Source organism: Camarhynchus parvulus, chromosome 9 (genome assembly GCF_901933205.1).
Source record: "Camarhynchus parvulus chromosome 9, STF_HiC, whole genome shotgun sequence".
In the NCBI taxonomy this organism is placed as follows: domain Eukaryota; kingdom Metazoa; phylum Chordata; class Aves; order Passeriformes; family Thraupidae; genus Camarhynchus; species Camarhynchus parvulus.
The window spans coordinates 23,691,077-23,703,633 of record NC_044579.1 but is presented as its reverse complement, the minus strand read 5'-3'; the positions used below and the strand labels follow the sequence as shown (position 1 = coordinate 23,703,633).

General features: G+C 45.2%; 1 protein-coding gene across 6 annotated transcripts in view; it reads right to left on the bottom strand.

Moving 5' to 3' along the window:
• The window catches only part of YEATS2 (YEATS domain containing 2), a 48,964-nt gene that overhangs the window by 11,152 nt on the left and 25,255 nt on the right, over positions 1-12,557 (bottom strand). For 5 of the 6 annotated variants that reach the window (XM_030954163.1, XM_030954164.1, XM_030954167.1 and 2 more), the window contains 11 exons: positions 11,601-11,771; positions 10,155-10,413; positions 9,310-9,471; positions 8,299-8,426; positions 7,756-7,911; positions 6,894-7,067; positions 5,959-6,157; positions 3,245-3,376; positions 2,893-2,991; positions 1,781-1,892; positions 533-606 (listed from right to left, as the gene is read on the bottom strand). In XM_030954163.1, the coding sequence (XP_030810023.1) occupies positions 533-606; positions 1,781-1,892; positions 2,893-2,991; positions 3,245-3,376; positions 5,959-6,157; positions 6,894-7,067; positions 7,756-7,911; positions 8,299-8,426; positions 9,310-9,471; positions 10,155-10,413; positions 11,601-11,771 (1,666 nt within the window). The remainder of the gene's footprint in view (positions 1-532; positions 607-1,780; positions 1,893-2,892; positions 2,992-3,244; positions 3,377-5,958; positions 6,158-6,893; positions 7,068-7,755; positions 7,912-8,298; positions 8,427-9,309; positions 9,472-10,154; positions 10,414-11,600; positions 11,772-12,557) is intronic. The other variant, XM_030954165.1, reaches the window with a different exon arrangement.

Genomic DNA, 12,557 nt, shown 5'->3' with positions numbered 1-12,557 from the left:
AGTGCATCAGTCACCAGGGAAACCTGATACATTTTCAGTTATGTACATGAGGAAGAGGAATGAAATAATAAAGTACCACACAAGATTAAAATGTTTCTCTGCAAATTACCCCCTCATGTTTAAAAAAGAAGGCAAAAACCCCAATAACAGACACATTTCAGTGTCAAGCTATGTTACTGTATTTGCCAGCTTGATGAAACCCCAGCTTTAAATTTAGAAAATGAAAGAAGGCAAATCCATTAAGGACAAACCAGGAAAAAGAAGACCTACTTGCAACTATTATGTGAAGAAATACAATCTACTTCTAATAAAAAAAAAAGGCAGATGAAAGATTTTAACTGCTAACAACATATTTGACTTTACAGGAAGAACCTAATTCTAAGCATCTTCAGAATAACCCCTGGGGTAAACTCTCTAGGAGAAGGGCTTCTCTTCATTTTACTCTTTAATAACTTCTGTGGCTACAGAGTATGCAAGGCATTCTGTGGATACACTGACAATACAGAGCAAAGCCTTTTCATTTACCGCTTACTTTTTTCAGCAATTAATGGAACCTTCTTCACTATCGCTGTTAAAAGCTGCTGGACGTTCTCCAAATATTCTATGCTGCAAGGGATAAAAAGAATCACAGTGAAGATTGCTGTTGGAAGCAAAAGGTTTCAAAATCACTGCATGGTTTAAAGTCTTTAGCCCCAGGGCATCAAAAATAGCAATGTGAGGATAAACTGTTACACCCCAAACCAGAGAAGGTATTTCAAAGAGCCCTTCCTCTTGCTGAAGTGTCCACATCTGAAGCTGCATTTGTCAGGCTGAAGAGACTCGAGCCAGACTTGGAGAAAATCCCTGCATTATCTCACAAGCTGCAGCCTTACTTTGAGGGGTAACTAGTGCAGGCTGTCCCCATAGGAAGCATGGGAAACTTTGTATTTATAGGACTTGACCTAACTAGCCATAGCCTATTAAACTGGCAGGAACTGTATTTTCCAATAGTTATCTTATAGCTGAGATAATTTTCAGTGTGTAGTGACTGAAGATTCATTCCTGTCTCTTACACACACTCTCCACCAGGGTAGTGTCTGCAGGGATACACTGAGATAACAAAACTTTACAAAACACAGAGACAGGGCAGTTAGAGGAATCAAGAGAAGAGACATCCTACACACTGCAAGGAATATGCAGAGAAAGTTCTGCAGTCTGAGTTCTGGTGAAAAAACACTAACAAGTACTTACAAAAGCATCACAAACAAGGCACTGGATTTCACAGCATCCTGTGATCAAACACTCCTTATTATTTAATTCTAATTCTGAAGCAAAGCAGCCTTCATACTAAGCAATTACACAAGTATAAGAACTTAAGACTTGAGGGTCCAGAAGGTAGACAGCTCTACTTATTTCAGATGCCCCTTTTCAGAGCTGCATTTCACTGGGCAGTGTGACCTGACTAAGGACACACAATGGCAACTGGACTTATACAAGCAGAGGATGATAAAGGGATTTTAGCAGCTTGTGATTTTAACAAAGCCCAAAACAACTGCAAATCTTCAAATAATTTTTTCCCTTTCATGAGCCATGCACACAAATCCATTCACAAATAAAACACTGCAACACTGTCTGAAATAAATGCCACCCAACAGGATTAGTACAGATACAGCAGTGTATGGGACAGATTTTATAATGTATTTCTAGGTCAAAGTAGCACTACTGCATGCATCCCTAGAACCATCTCCATTCCCCCAGCACTTCAAAGATCAGAAATCCTTATAGAGACATGAACAATTACTTGATAACGTAATTCCCAAGTTCAGAGCTCTCTTCTGTTTTAACTGCTGCTTGGCCTTCTTGGGTACCCACAGAACTGCAGTTTTGTCCTGTTGAATCAGGCTCCATCTTAACTTCAAAGAAACAGAACACATTTTAAGACAAAAAGTACAGCCAGCTTGATAAAAGTACCAGACAGCCTTGTGAGACTAAAGGTCTTACATAACATCCCTTCATTTATTGTTTGCACTCTCATTGCTAAGCATGAACAAATCTGACTTTCAATTTTGCTGAAAGAGACCTACCAGAACATGTTCCCCCCAAAAATCTTCACATGCGCACATCTCATCCTTGTCAGAAAACCTGCATAATCAATTGCTGCTCTTTTGCATATGACTGCCTGATCTAAACTGAACTGCCCGGCCAACCTGCAAACAAAGAGCTGGAGAGAAAGCTACCAAGTTTTAACAAGAACTGACATTTCAAAGTGACAGCTTTTTTGAAGACACCACTGATTCTGACATGTGAACCTTCCCATGTCTGGGACAAACTCTGGTGAGACAGAAGCAGCGAGAGATGTGCCAAACCCAAATAACCAGGCAGTCTGGTCAGGCAGCTGGGATGGAGAGAGACATGACAGTTGTGCCAGAACTGGACTTCAAGTGTGTCAACTCTGCCCCATGCTTTATTCTGGGAAGGATTCTGTGATTCTCCTTCCCCACTGTGAGCACAGGGACACGTGCTGTCTGCATGTAGTGCTGCTGGAAAGCAACCTCAGTGCGCTTGGCTGAGAACAGCAGGATCTGGGGCTGAACACTTGCTGCTCCATGCAGCGCTGCAAATATGGACTGAAACAATGAGTGTTTAAGGTACTCCTTGTAGCTTTCTAGAACATTCTCATTTTTCTCCACACTCGTCTCCACTGTGGGATTTATTGAGGGGGAAGTCACTGTTAAATTCCTAGTCCCCAGGTGTCATTTTAATTTGATTCAAACTCTATTAATAATGGAAATAAAGGAACCCACAGTCATGGAATCCAATAGTCAGACCACTTGCATAAAGCAGCACCAGCTTTCTTCTACTAGCAGCACCAGCTGTCAGGATGAGTTGTCTTACTGAGAAATCCCTTTTTACCTTTGGCAGTGGATGCCGTGGAGGGACTTGGGACAACTGTACTTGCTGCTGTAACTGCTGAAACTGCTGCAACTTTGCTGGCAGAAAGTGACTGCAGCACTGGAGATGAACAGAAAAAAAAAAGGGAGGGAGGCAACAAAGAAGAAAAAAAATCAAAATTCATACACCTTGACAAATTAACATTTTCAGAAGCAACACACTCCTTTTGCAGGACAAAGTTTAGGGGTGAATTCCTTGCTACAATTTCTTCTATGTCTACTTCCATGGACCATGTATGCCAACAGTGACCAAGAGCTACCCTATGTCAAAGGAGATTTTCAAACACCATCTGTCATCCTCCTCTGCCCTTTACCTTTGTTCATAGGCATGAGTATTGTCTGAACACCTCCAGAAGCTGTGTTTACACCGAGCTGTTTAAGCTGGCTGGGAACTGTCAGAACAGCCTGCTGTGGACTAGACTGATTTGAGTGGATTTTTAGCAACCCTGCAAGAAGAACGGAAGACAAAATGTTAAATAAAACACACCAGTTAGTTTATCTCCAGCTACTTCTGTCCCTTTCTGCTTGAAGCAGGATGGCATGTAACCTAGCAGTGCCACCCTCTTAACAAGCCACAGTTGGCTGAGCTGTCAGGACGAGTTTCCACTGACACAACGATGGCTCAGACGCCGTCGTGCTGCACCGCAGTGTGCACACTCTTACATGCTGCACAGCACTCTGAGAGTTGTAAAGCAAATCTCCTCATCACCTAAGGAATCTTCAGCAAAAGTTGATGTGAGAAACCTTTCCAGTGAAGCAGGCTCAGCAGAGTAAAACACTCTTGTCAGGACCAGACCTTGTGCTGAAGGCTGTGCTAAGGCAGTGAAGTCCAGCTCTGCTGTACTCACTCAGCTGCTCCCAGGGAGGTGACCCAGTGCCACTCACACCTCTGCAGTCCAGCTTAGCAGCACCCACTGCAGTCAGCAGGGCACAGCCAGCCCTGCTCCAACTATGGGACAAGCCCAAGGCAGCTGTGCAGCAGGTGTGACAAAGGACTCTCCTGGACCAAGTGTTGTGATTCTCTGTGCAACATGCACTGAACACACCCCGTAAGGATGGATAATCAGGCTGGGAAGTACATTAAACTGGAGACTGAACTAAATCCCTGATTTCAGTCAAGGCCAAAAGAACAAGCAGAACATTCAGCATTAACAGCATTATCAATGGCAGCACTCAGTAACTTCAGGAGAAATCAGCACGACTCCAAGCCGTGCCACAGTCCCACGGGTGAGGAGGGCTCATCACCTGTCTGCCAGCTCTCTCCTCCACAAGATGCCATCTCCTTGTGATATACCCCAAGGCATCACAGCCAGCACTCTAACACTGTGGTTTGGGTCTATGTCCATCCTTTCTACTGGTAAACTGGCTATTTTCCATGTAATTGTATTCAATCTGTAGCTAAGTTTTCTTCAGATTGTGGAAATTTAACAGGCTTCTATTTTAAAACATTGACAACAATAAATTTCTTAGTTTCACCATGACAATTTTATAACTATGACTTGTTTTGACATTATTATTAGTAGTTGTAGTAGTGAAACACAGTTGCCTTCAAAGTACTAAACATGCAAGTTCTGGTCAAGATGTCTTGTTTTTTCTTGGTTTTTAAGGATGCCCAGCACTGGTCAGTTGGGCTTTCACCTCCAGGCAAGAAGGCTCACCTAGTGCTACCCATTCCTTTGTGTGGGACACACTGATGTGGCAGGGTAGGACAGCAAGGCTGTTAAAAAGGGACCTTTTCAACAAACACTATCAGCCTGGTGGGTGGGAGACACTGCTTGATACAAATCAAGGGGAAGTTTGAAATACTTTTCAAAAAGCTGCCTTTAAAAACACAAATGTTCAGAATTTTAACAGTTCTGATTTTTTCTTTGTTATTACATTGAAATAACTGTTTTATATCCACTGTTCCTTCTGAGATTCTTGAAGAAAGAGTTTTCCACCATGAAGTCAATGCCTTGGGTTATAAAAAAACCCCAGAACAAAATCTAGACAGCATTCTCACATGTAAATGGGAGTTTTAATCTGAAAGCTATTTAGTATGGCTTATTTCTTCCAAAAAACCCACCTGGCTGCTTTCCTTGCAAAGAGAAAAATACTGAATTGCTTCCTGCAGGACTCTGTCAGTCTTGGCAGTCTATGCTGTTTATTTTCAAGCTCTGGGTAAAATATACCCATAAGAAAAGAGAAGTTTAAGTCTGAGTAGAGAGGACACAAGAAGAGCTGCTTCGAAAAGACACTGTCAGATGAGCTCAGTGTCACTTATTTTCTCTTTTCTGTATTTTTACTCTGCCTTCACTTCATAAGAAACCACTTCAAGTGAACAGAACATGCCAGCAGGTAAATTAATCTAAACAAAAATTTCCAATTTTAACTCATAACTCTCAGACCTGCTGTATTTGCCCTCCCTGACATGCAAGATGATGGAAATACAATAAAACTAAATAAGGAGAACTCCCCTCCACACAAGGCCATCCCATTTTTATTATCTCATTTTTATTAACTTGAATGATCTGGATCCAGCCTTGTTCACTGTACTTAATGAATTTTGACTTCAAAGGCTCCGGTTCCCACTAATCAACATCTCTCTCCTTTTCAATCCCAACAGAGCAGATGCAAAGCCTCAGAGACAAATTCTGCTCATTCTCTGCATACAGTGGAGTTTCACTTTCACAAACTAATGAAGTCTGCAGTACTGCTGGTATCATGATAGCGACACACTCTGCTCCTGACAGGCAAAATGCATCTTCTAGTGAAAACCTGGCAGGAAAACTAAAATCCCTCTCCACTACCAAAGGGCAACTTCTGCTGTTATTTGTATCAGATACAGTTAATGCCAAAAGGATACTGAATTATTAGAAATTTCCTTGGCTAAGCCAAAAGTTATGCTAGTAAGGTGTTTTAGAAAGCATGGCTTTCACACACTCACAGATACAGGTGACTAAATTCTTCCATTTACAGTGAAGACACGTACAGAACTCACACCTGGATTCTAACTTTCTCTGGGAAAGGTGTGAAGGGAGTTTAATACCTGATACTGTAGCTTTTCCTGTCACAGGTGTTGCTGTAGTCATCAAGGAAGCAACACTTACAACACTGGAAGTCGCAGTCTTATTCACTGCTGAGGAAGTAGGCTGGCTCTGGCTTACACAGATTTGGTGCTGCTGCCCGGGTGCCTTTGCTGCAGGAGCTCCAGCTGATGATGAACTGGAAGTTGCATTGTCTGTTTGCTGCAGAGGCAAATAAGAGGCAGAGAGAAGCAAATAAAAGGCAATAAGAGGCAGAGAGGGATAACAAATCCCTTTTCATGTCACAGGTGATTCAAAAATAAGCAGAACAAGGTAATATAATAAAAGTAGCAAACCCAAATTTTTATCTATCAATTGTTAGGAAGCAAGAGATTCTCAAGCTCATAGCCAAAAGCCCACAGACAATGATGGCACATGGAGAATGGAGGCTGTGGCAGCATGGCATCAACTCTCCACAGGCATTTGGGAGGCACAGATTAGGGCTCACAGAAAGAAACAGGCTCAGAGTGAACTCCACACTCTTCACTGTGCTGCCTCCTCCCCTCCCCATGGACAGCCTGCATCAACTGGATCCACGGCTGCAGCCGCTCCCAAGGGCATTCACTTCAGGAATGCAACCATTCTGTGCCTGCCTCCCTGTGTGCCAGAGCAGCTCCCTGCCAGGCTGCAGTGCCACAGCTGCCCTGGGGTAGCCAGGGCCAGCAGGCAGTGCCAGCCCCCAGCACTGCTGCAGCAGCTCGGGCACCCAGCCCTGGGCAGGGCCTGTGCCCTCAGCAGCACCCACGGGCTGCTCAGAGCTCCTGGTACAGGAACAGCAGTCCCAGCAGCAAGCTGAGGGCACCTCCAGGGGAGAAAAGCACTGCAAATCCTTTCTGGGGCTGTCGTGGCAGGAGTGCAACCAGTGCATTAACAGAACACTGGCAGTGCTGTTCCTCACCTGGGCCACCCCATTGGAGGGCAGGGCCACGGCAGGAGCAGCAGCTGTGGTGATGACACCTCCTGACACCCTCAGCACAGTGGTGCCAGGTTTGGAGAGCTGGGATGAAGCAGCCACTGATTTTATAGACCCATCTGATATTTTCACCAGTGATGTCTGTCCAGTGGATGTAGCCTTTGAGAAAGAATGTAGCAGAAGGAAAACAGAATATTAGTTAGAGTTTTAAATTATTTTAAAAACCCAAATCAAATCAGAGTAACAACAACAAAACAAACAAGAGAAATGCTTTTTATATTATCAGAAAATATTTTCAAAATACTTTTGCTGGAACAAAATGATCACCTCAGAAATCAACTTTGTAAGTGTTGACTTTATGTCTACCAATCTTGAATTTTGGATAATCAACTGCAAGTACTCTTAGGGCATCTGAATTTCATAGAGACTACTTGGTACTTTTTAAAAGAAGGATCTCTGAGAGGTACCAAACCCAAAAATTTTTAAGAACTTTAGCAGGTGACCCATTTCTAAAGTTCAAGTATTTAAGTACATTTTTGCACCTGAGTCCATTCACCTTTCCAATTCCATTTCACTAAGAATCCCAGAGCCCACTGACAAAGCAGCAACCCCAAGCTCACACAGACTGCAAGCTGACTCCTTCTGAGAAGAGAAAGTTGGAAATCTGCAGTCTGATGAAAGTAAGCCTTTGTGTGCTGTCCTCATCGTGGTACAGCCAGCACCACAACTGTACAAACCCCATATCAAACCAACTACGAAAGGGAATGCTCTCAATAATGTGTGGCTGTGCTTCCTGTACTTTGTCTGACAAAACTAGTAAGAGAGAAATACATCAGCTGCACATTACCTGTGTAAACAGAGCTGTTTTCTGTCCAGTTATCACTTTTAGGGCTTGTCCTTGTGTGGAAGATGCTCCAACTCCCACACTGCCCTGAACAACGGATGTTGGAGTCAGCTGCTTCCCAGAGCCCTGAGGTGAAGGCTGCCCAACCAGAAAGGTGCCCTGCTCCAGAAAGGAATCAGGGAGGTCAGCACTTTGAAATGCAGTTAGGAGTCAACAGAAACTTAGGAGTGTCAGATAAAAGTAGGAGTAACAGATAAAAGCTAAGAGTAACAGACAAAAGCTTGTGGCTGTAACGTAGCCACAACAACATTTCATCTTCTGAAACAAAGCACTGCTAACTACAGTGGATGCCCCTGCACTGAGGGCTGGATGCAGCCTGCTCGCTGCAGAACACCTTGTGATGGAAGCAGAGCAGGAGAAAAGCCAAGTCAAGATCCAGACACCTGAGTCCCAGGACATTTCACATTCTACAGAACCACAGGACATCCACCAAACACCCCTGCAGCCTGAAATGCCAGAGTACTTGCACTGAGATGTGCCACTGACCTGGGGTGTTTGCTTCAGGATGTAGGATGTGTAGGTGAGGTGCTGTGACAAGTTACTGCTTGTGCTTTGGGTTCCACCTCCTCCTCCTCCTCCTCCTCCACTATTTGCAGAAGAACCAGACTGAAGACCTGTAACCAGAGGGTAAGACTTGACCCTTTGGTAATCAGACAGTGCCAGCTGTCCCTGTATATACAAGAATTTGAAAAGACTTTGCCAGACATTTGGTGCCACGTGTTTTGCAGTCAAGTAATGTCATTATTCAGTAAAGAAGAGTTCAGCTGTGCTGCTGTGCTCTCTCACAGCTCAGCTAATGCCACAAACAAGAGGAGCTACTGGGGAGATAAGGAGGCCTGGTGGACAAGCAAAGCTCATCTCAGGCTGTTTTGAACTTTCTATAAAATGAAAACGCTGTCCAAAAAGAGAACAATCTTTTCATCACTTTTTTGCAGTTATGGATGTGCAGAAAAGGCTCTGGAATTTCTTTTTAATTTTTAATTTCACTGGCTGTCAATGCAATTTTGTTAACATAATAACAGATCATGGATACCAAGCAGTGGTAATTTGCAGTGACACTTTGATATTGCTGTCTCCAGAAGGAACAGCCTGAACAATGACTTTTTGCAGTCTCTCATCAGGAAACAAGGGTAAAAAAAATACTTATGGCTCTGTCATAAGCATCACAAGTATCTGATCTTCTCTGGTGCCAATGCCCTTATCAAAGCTGGACTGCCCCAGCTGCAGGTATTACACTGGAGTTCATTCACAGGCCTATTAACCAAAAAACCATTTCTGCATTGAGAGCACAGCATGAAAAGCAGTTTCACTGAGAACAAAAGCCACTTGTGAGATCTCAGCCTTAAAAAGCACCACATATGAGTTCTTGTGAACAAAGAAACCCTATCCCATTACTGATTTCCACAGCACCAGGATGCTTTCTACCAAAAATGCCCAACATATTAATTATGCAGTGATTACATTATTTAACTCATTAGATTTCCCTGCAAGACTAACTAGCATTATTTGTGGCTCTTAGTATGGCTCCCTGGGGTATCAGCAGCAGTTTTCCTTTCCCAGAAGGGTTCTTGCTGTTGGTGGTGAGGTACAGCTTGGTGCCTGGTGGTAAATTTGCCAAGTTTGCCAGGTTGGTGGCTGGTAATTGCAGCGTAGCCATCACTAGAAAGAGAGAATAAAAAGGAATAAACCAGCTGCTTGCAGAAAGCAGTATGCACTGAAATCTGCACAGGATGCAAGTACTCAGTGACATGCAACCAGCCCTCAGTAATCCCTGCTTAGCTGCTCTAACTGCAGATTAACTCCACCAGCAATGCACAGACACTTCTGTTAACAGGTCTAGAAAAAATCTCTGTGTGCAGTCCCACTTGTGGCTGCAGGCCAAAGCAGCACGGCCGTGGGGTCTGCAGCCTTCCTGCAGCCCCAGGCACCACACAGGGGGCTTCTGCCCATGCTCCTGTACCTGCAGGCACTGGGGAAGATGTGGGGATGAAATAGGGACACAATAGGACTCTGGCTGGCTGGATTCATGGGGAAAGGACCACAATGCCAGGCCAGAATGTGAGACCTGGCTCCATGAAAGTCTGCAAGGTCTCCTGCACGTTCCCCAGCATACCCATCTGGGCTCCACTTCCACAACACTGCATGTTTTAAGGCACTTGTGCTCCCTCTTCCCCCTTACAGATAATGAAAGAACATTTTCTTTATTATTAATCTCAGCCTGAATTTTCCTACAGAGCTCTCTACTCACTTCCAGGTTTTTCAATCACACACAGTTATTCTGCAGCTGAATACATCATTATAGACTCATCACTAGCTATTAACAAGGTACAAAATCACCCTACCTGAGCCTTGAGATGTACTTTTCAGAGTGCCTGTGGAAGAAACCTGTGCCTTGGTTATAGTCTGCACAGGCTGAGCCACAATTGTCCCTCCACCTCCGCTGACGATGGCTTTGGCTACACCTTGAGTCACAACCTGCTTGGAGCCAACAGCCTTTGCCACCGAGGAGCTGGACTTTGCCACGAGGATCTGACCCCCACTGATGGCCACCGCCTGTTTCACCGTGGACTGCAGCGCGGAACCAACGGGAACGCCAACAACCTGCAACACACACGCATGGCATGGCATGGCATGGCATGGCATGGCATGGGGCCCTGCTGGCCACAGCATCCTGGGAACCTGCCTGGCACAGCACCCCCATCATCTCCAGACATTTCAGGACGTGCCTGGTCACGAACAGAAGCTCTTCACTCAGGAACAAAATTAAATCGGCAAGAGGCCAATCCCAAGTAAAACGATAAACTGTTAAACCCAGCCAGGATCTCAGCACACCCACTAAAGATTAAGTTCATTCAAATCACAGGGCAATTCCTTTATTTCTGATTTATAAGCAATGGCTTAATTCCAGATGAAGCTAAAGCTTGCCTTGGTGAATTAAAGAGATGTAGAAATTCCATTTCAACACATCCATGGGAACAGATTCCCTGGGAAAACTACAGCCTCAAAGCAGAACCCACAAAGTGCTTCAATTTTATGTGTTAATGGTAACTGCAGTGGAACATGAGTTTTTGCATACCTGCTCAAACAGGCAAGAAAGGCAGCAAAAAGAACAAGGAAATGTTGCAAATGCAAAAAAGTATTTACTTATGCAAACGTGAAAGCTGTGTATGCTATCTCTAGTGCCTGGCACGTCATTTGACTCTGTCCACAATGGGAAGAGGCAAGAAATGTGACAATTTCTGACACATCTGTCATCTTGTCACTGCACTGTGCCTTCTCAGAAGCTGTGTCACTCCTGGCAAAGCAGGAGTGCACTGGCACGACTCCTGCAGTAAAATGCTCGAGTTGCCACTCAAATAGGACTGCTTTCACCTAATCCTACTCTGGCTCAGCCTCCACCTCATTCCCTATTTGTGCTGTTCTCTTATGATGCAGGCCTGCACTTGCAGGAAAGAATTCACCTTCTCTTATGGAAAGGCCTGGATGAGTTTCAGCAAGAGCTGCTGATGGCAGCCCAAAAGCACCTGCACCCCACTACTGCAATGGCCTGGACAGAAGTGGGTGATGTCCCTGTACACAATAAAATGTAACGGTGCCTGCTCAGCCTGCTCCCCTCCCAAGCACTGCAGGGAAGCAGGGCAGGAGCCACTGCACACAGAACCCAGCTACCCACGGCACTGCCACCTGGGAGCGAGGCACGAGCAACCCTGCTGGCCTGGAGAGGCACCAAGGGCTGCAGGAACACACAGACAGCCGCCAGCACCCCAGAGATGCCCAGGTGCCCTTACCTTGGACTGCACTGTCCCCTCGCCGCTGCTCACCACGGGTTTCTGCGGGGACAGGGCCAGCATGTGGCTGCCCTTGACGGTGACGTACTGCTGCAGCGAGGGCTGCGCCGCGCCCGCCGCCGGCACCGCCGCCTGCTGCGGCAGCTCCCCGGGCTCCTGCTTGATGATCACCTGGGCAAGGGCACACACAGTCACAAGGACAGCAAACACCCTGCACGCCTTAGGATTTCAGCTCTTGTACTTTTCAGATCCTGTACTGCATTAGTGCATCACTCCAAACTCCATAGAGAGGTCACGTTTTGGTCAGACAAAACAATCCCAAGGACACCCCACAGCCTCAGGCCCCAAAAAGTACAAACAAAAGTGAATTGGGGAAACAAACTGGGGGTAAATTACTTCATTAACTGAAGCTGTAACTGGAGGATTAATCCCTGATATGTAAATGGACCAAACTTACAATTGTCTGAAAAATTGGTGCCCATTGTCCAGCTTGGGTGTAGCCTCTGGTAGGCTGTGGCTGCCCAAGGTGAACCTGTTTGAAGGCCTTCAATAAATTCCCACTTTATTCTCTGGATCTTGTCCACCCTCTGCTCTAAGGAGCCACTCCAAGGCATCCCCTTCAACCACTGAAGATCACTGTGGAGCAGCCTGTCTGCAGGGAAGGGTGGCACACTCTGAACTCAGACATGGTGCTCACCACCACGGGGACACTAACTCGGCTCCAGGTGAGGGCTGCTCCCACACAGCAGTGGGGTGGTGGGACAAACGGACACAGTGACAAAGCAGTCCTGGAAATTACAGTCACAGCAACTGCTGGTAGTGTTACAAGTACCACTCATCCTGACAAGGGACTTTTTACAAAAAGTAAAAAACTTGAGTTCTTCAGGCCCTACATTTCCACACAGAGCCACAACACTTTAAAGTTTCATATTCATGTTCTGAACCTGTTTTTTATTT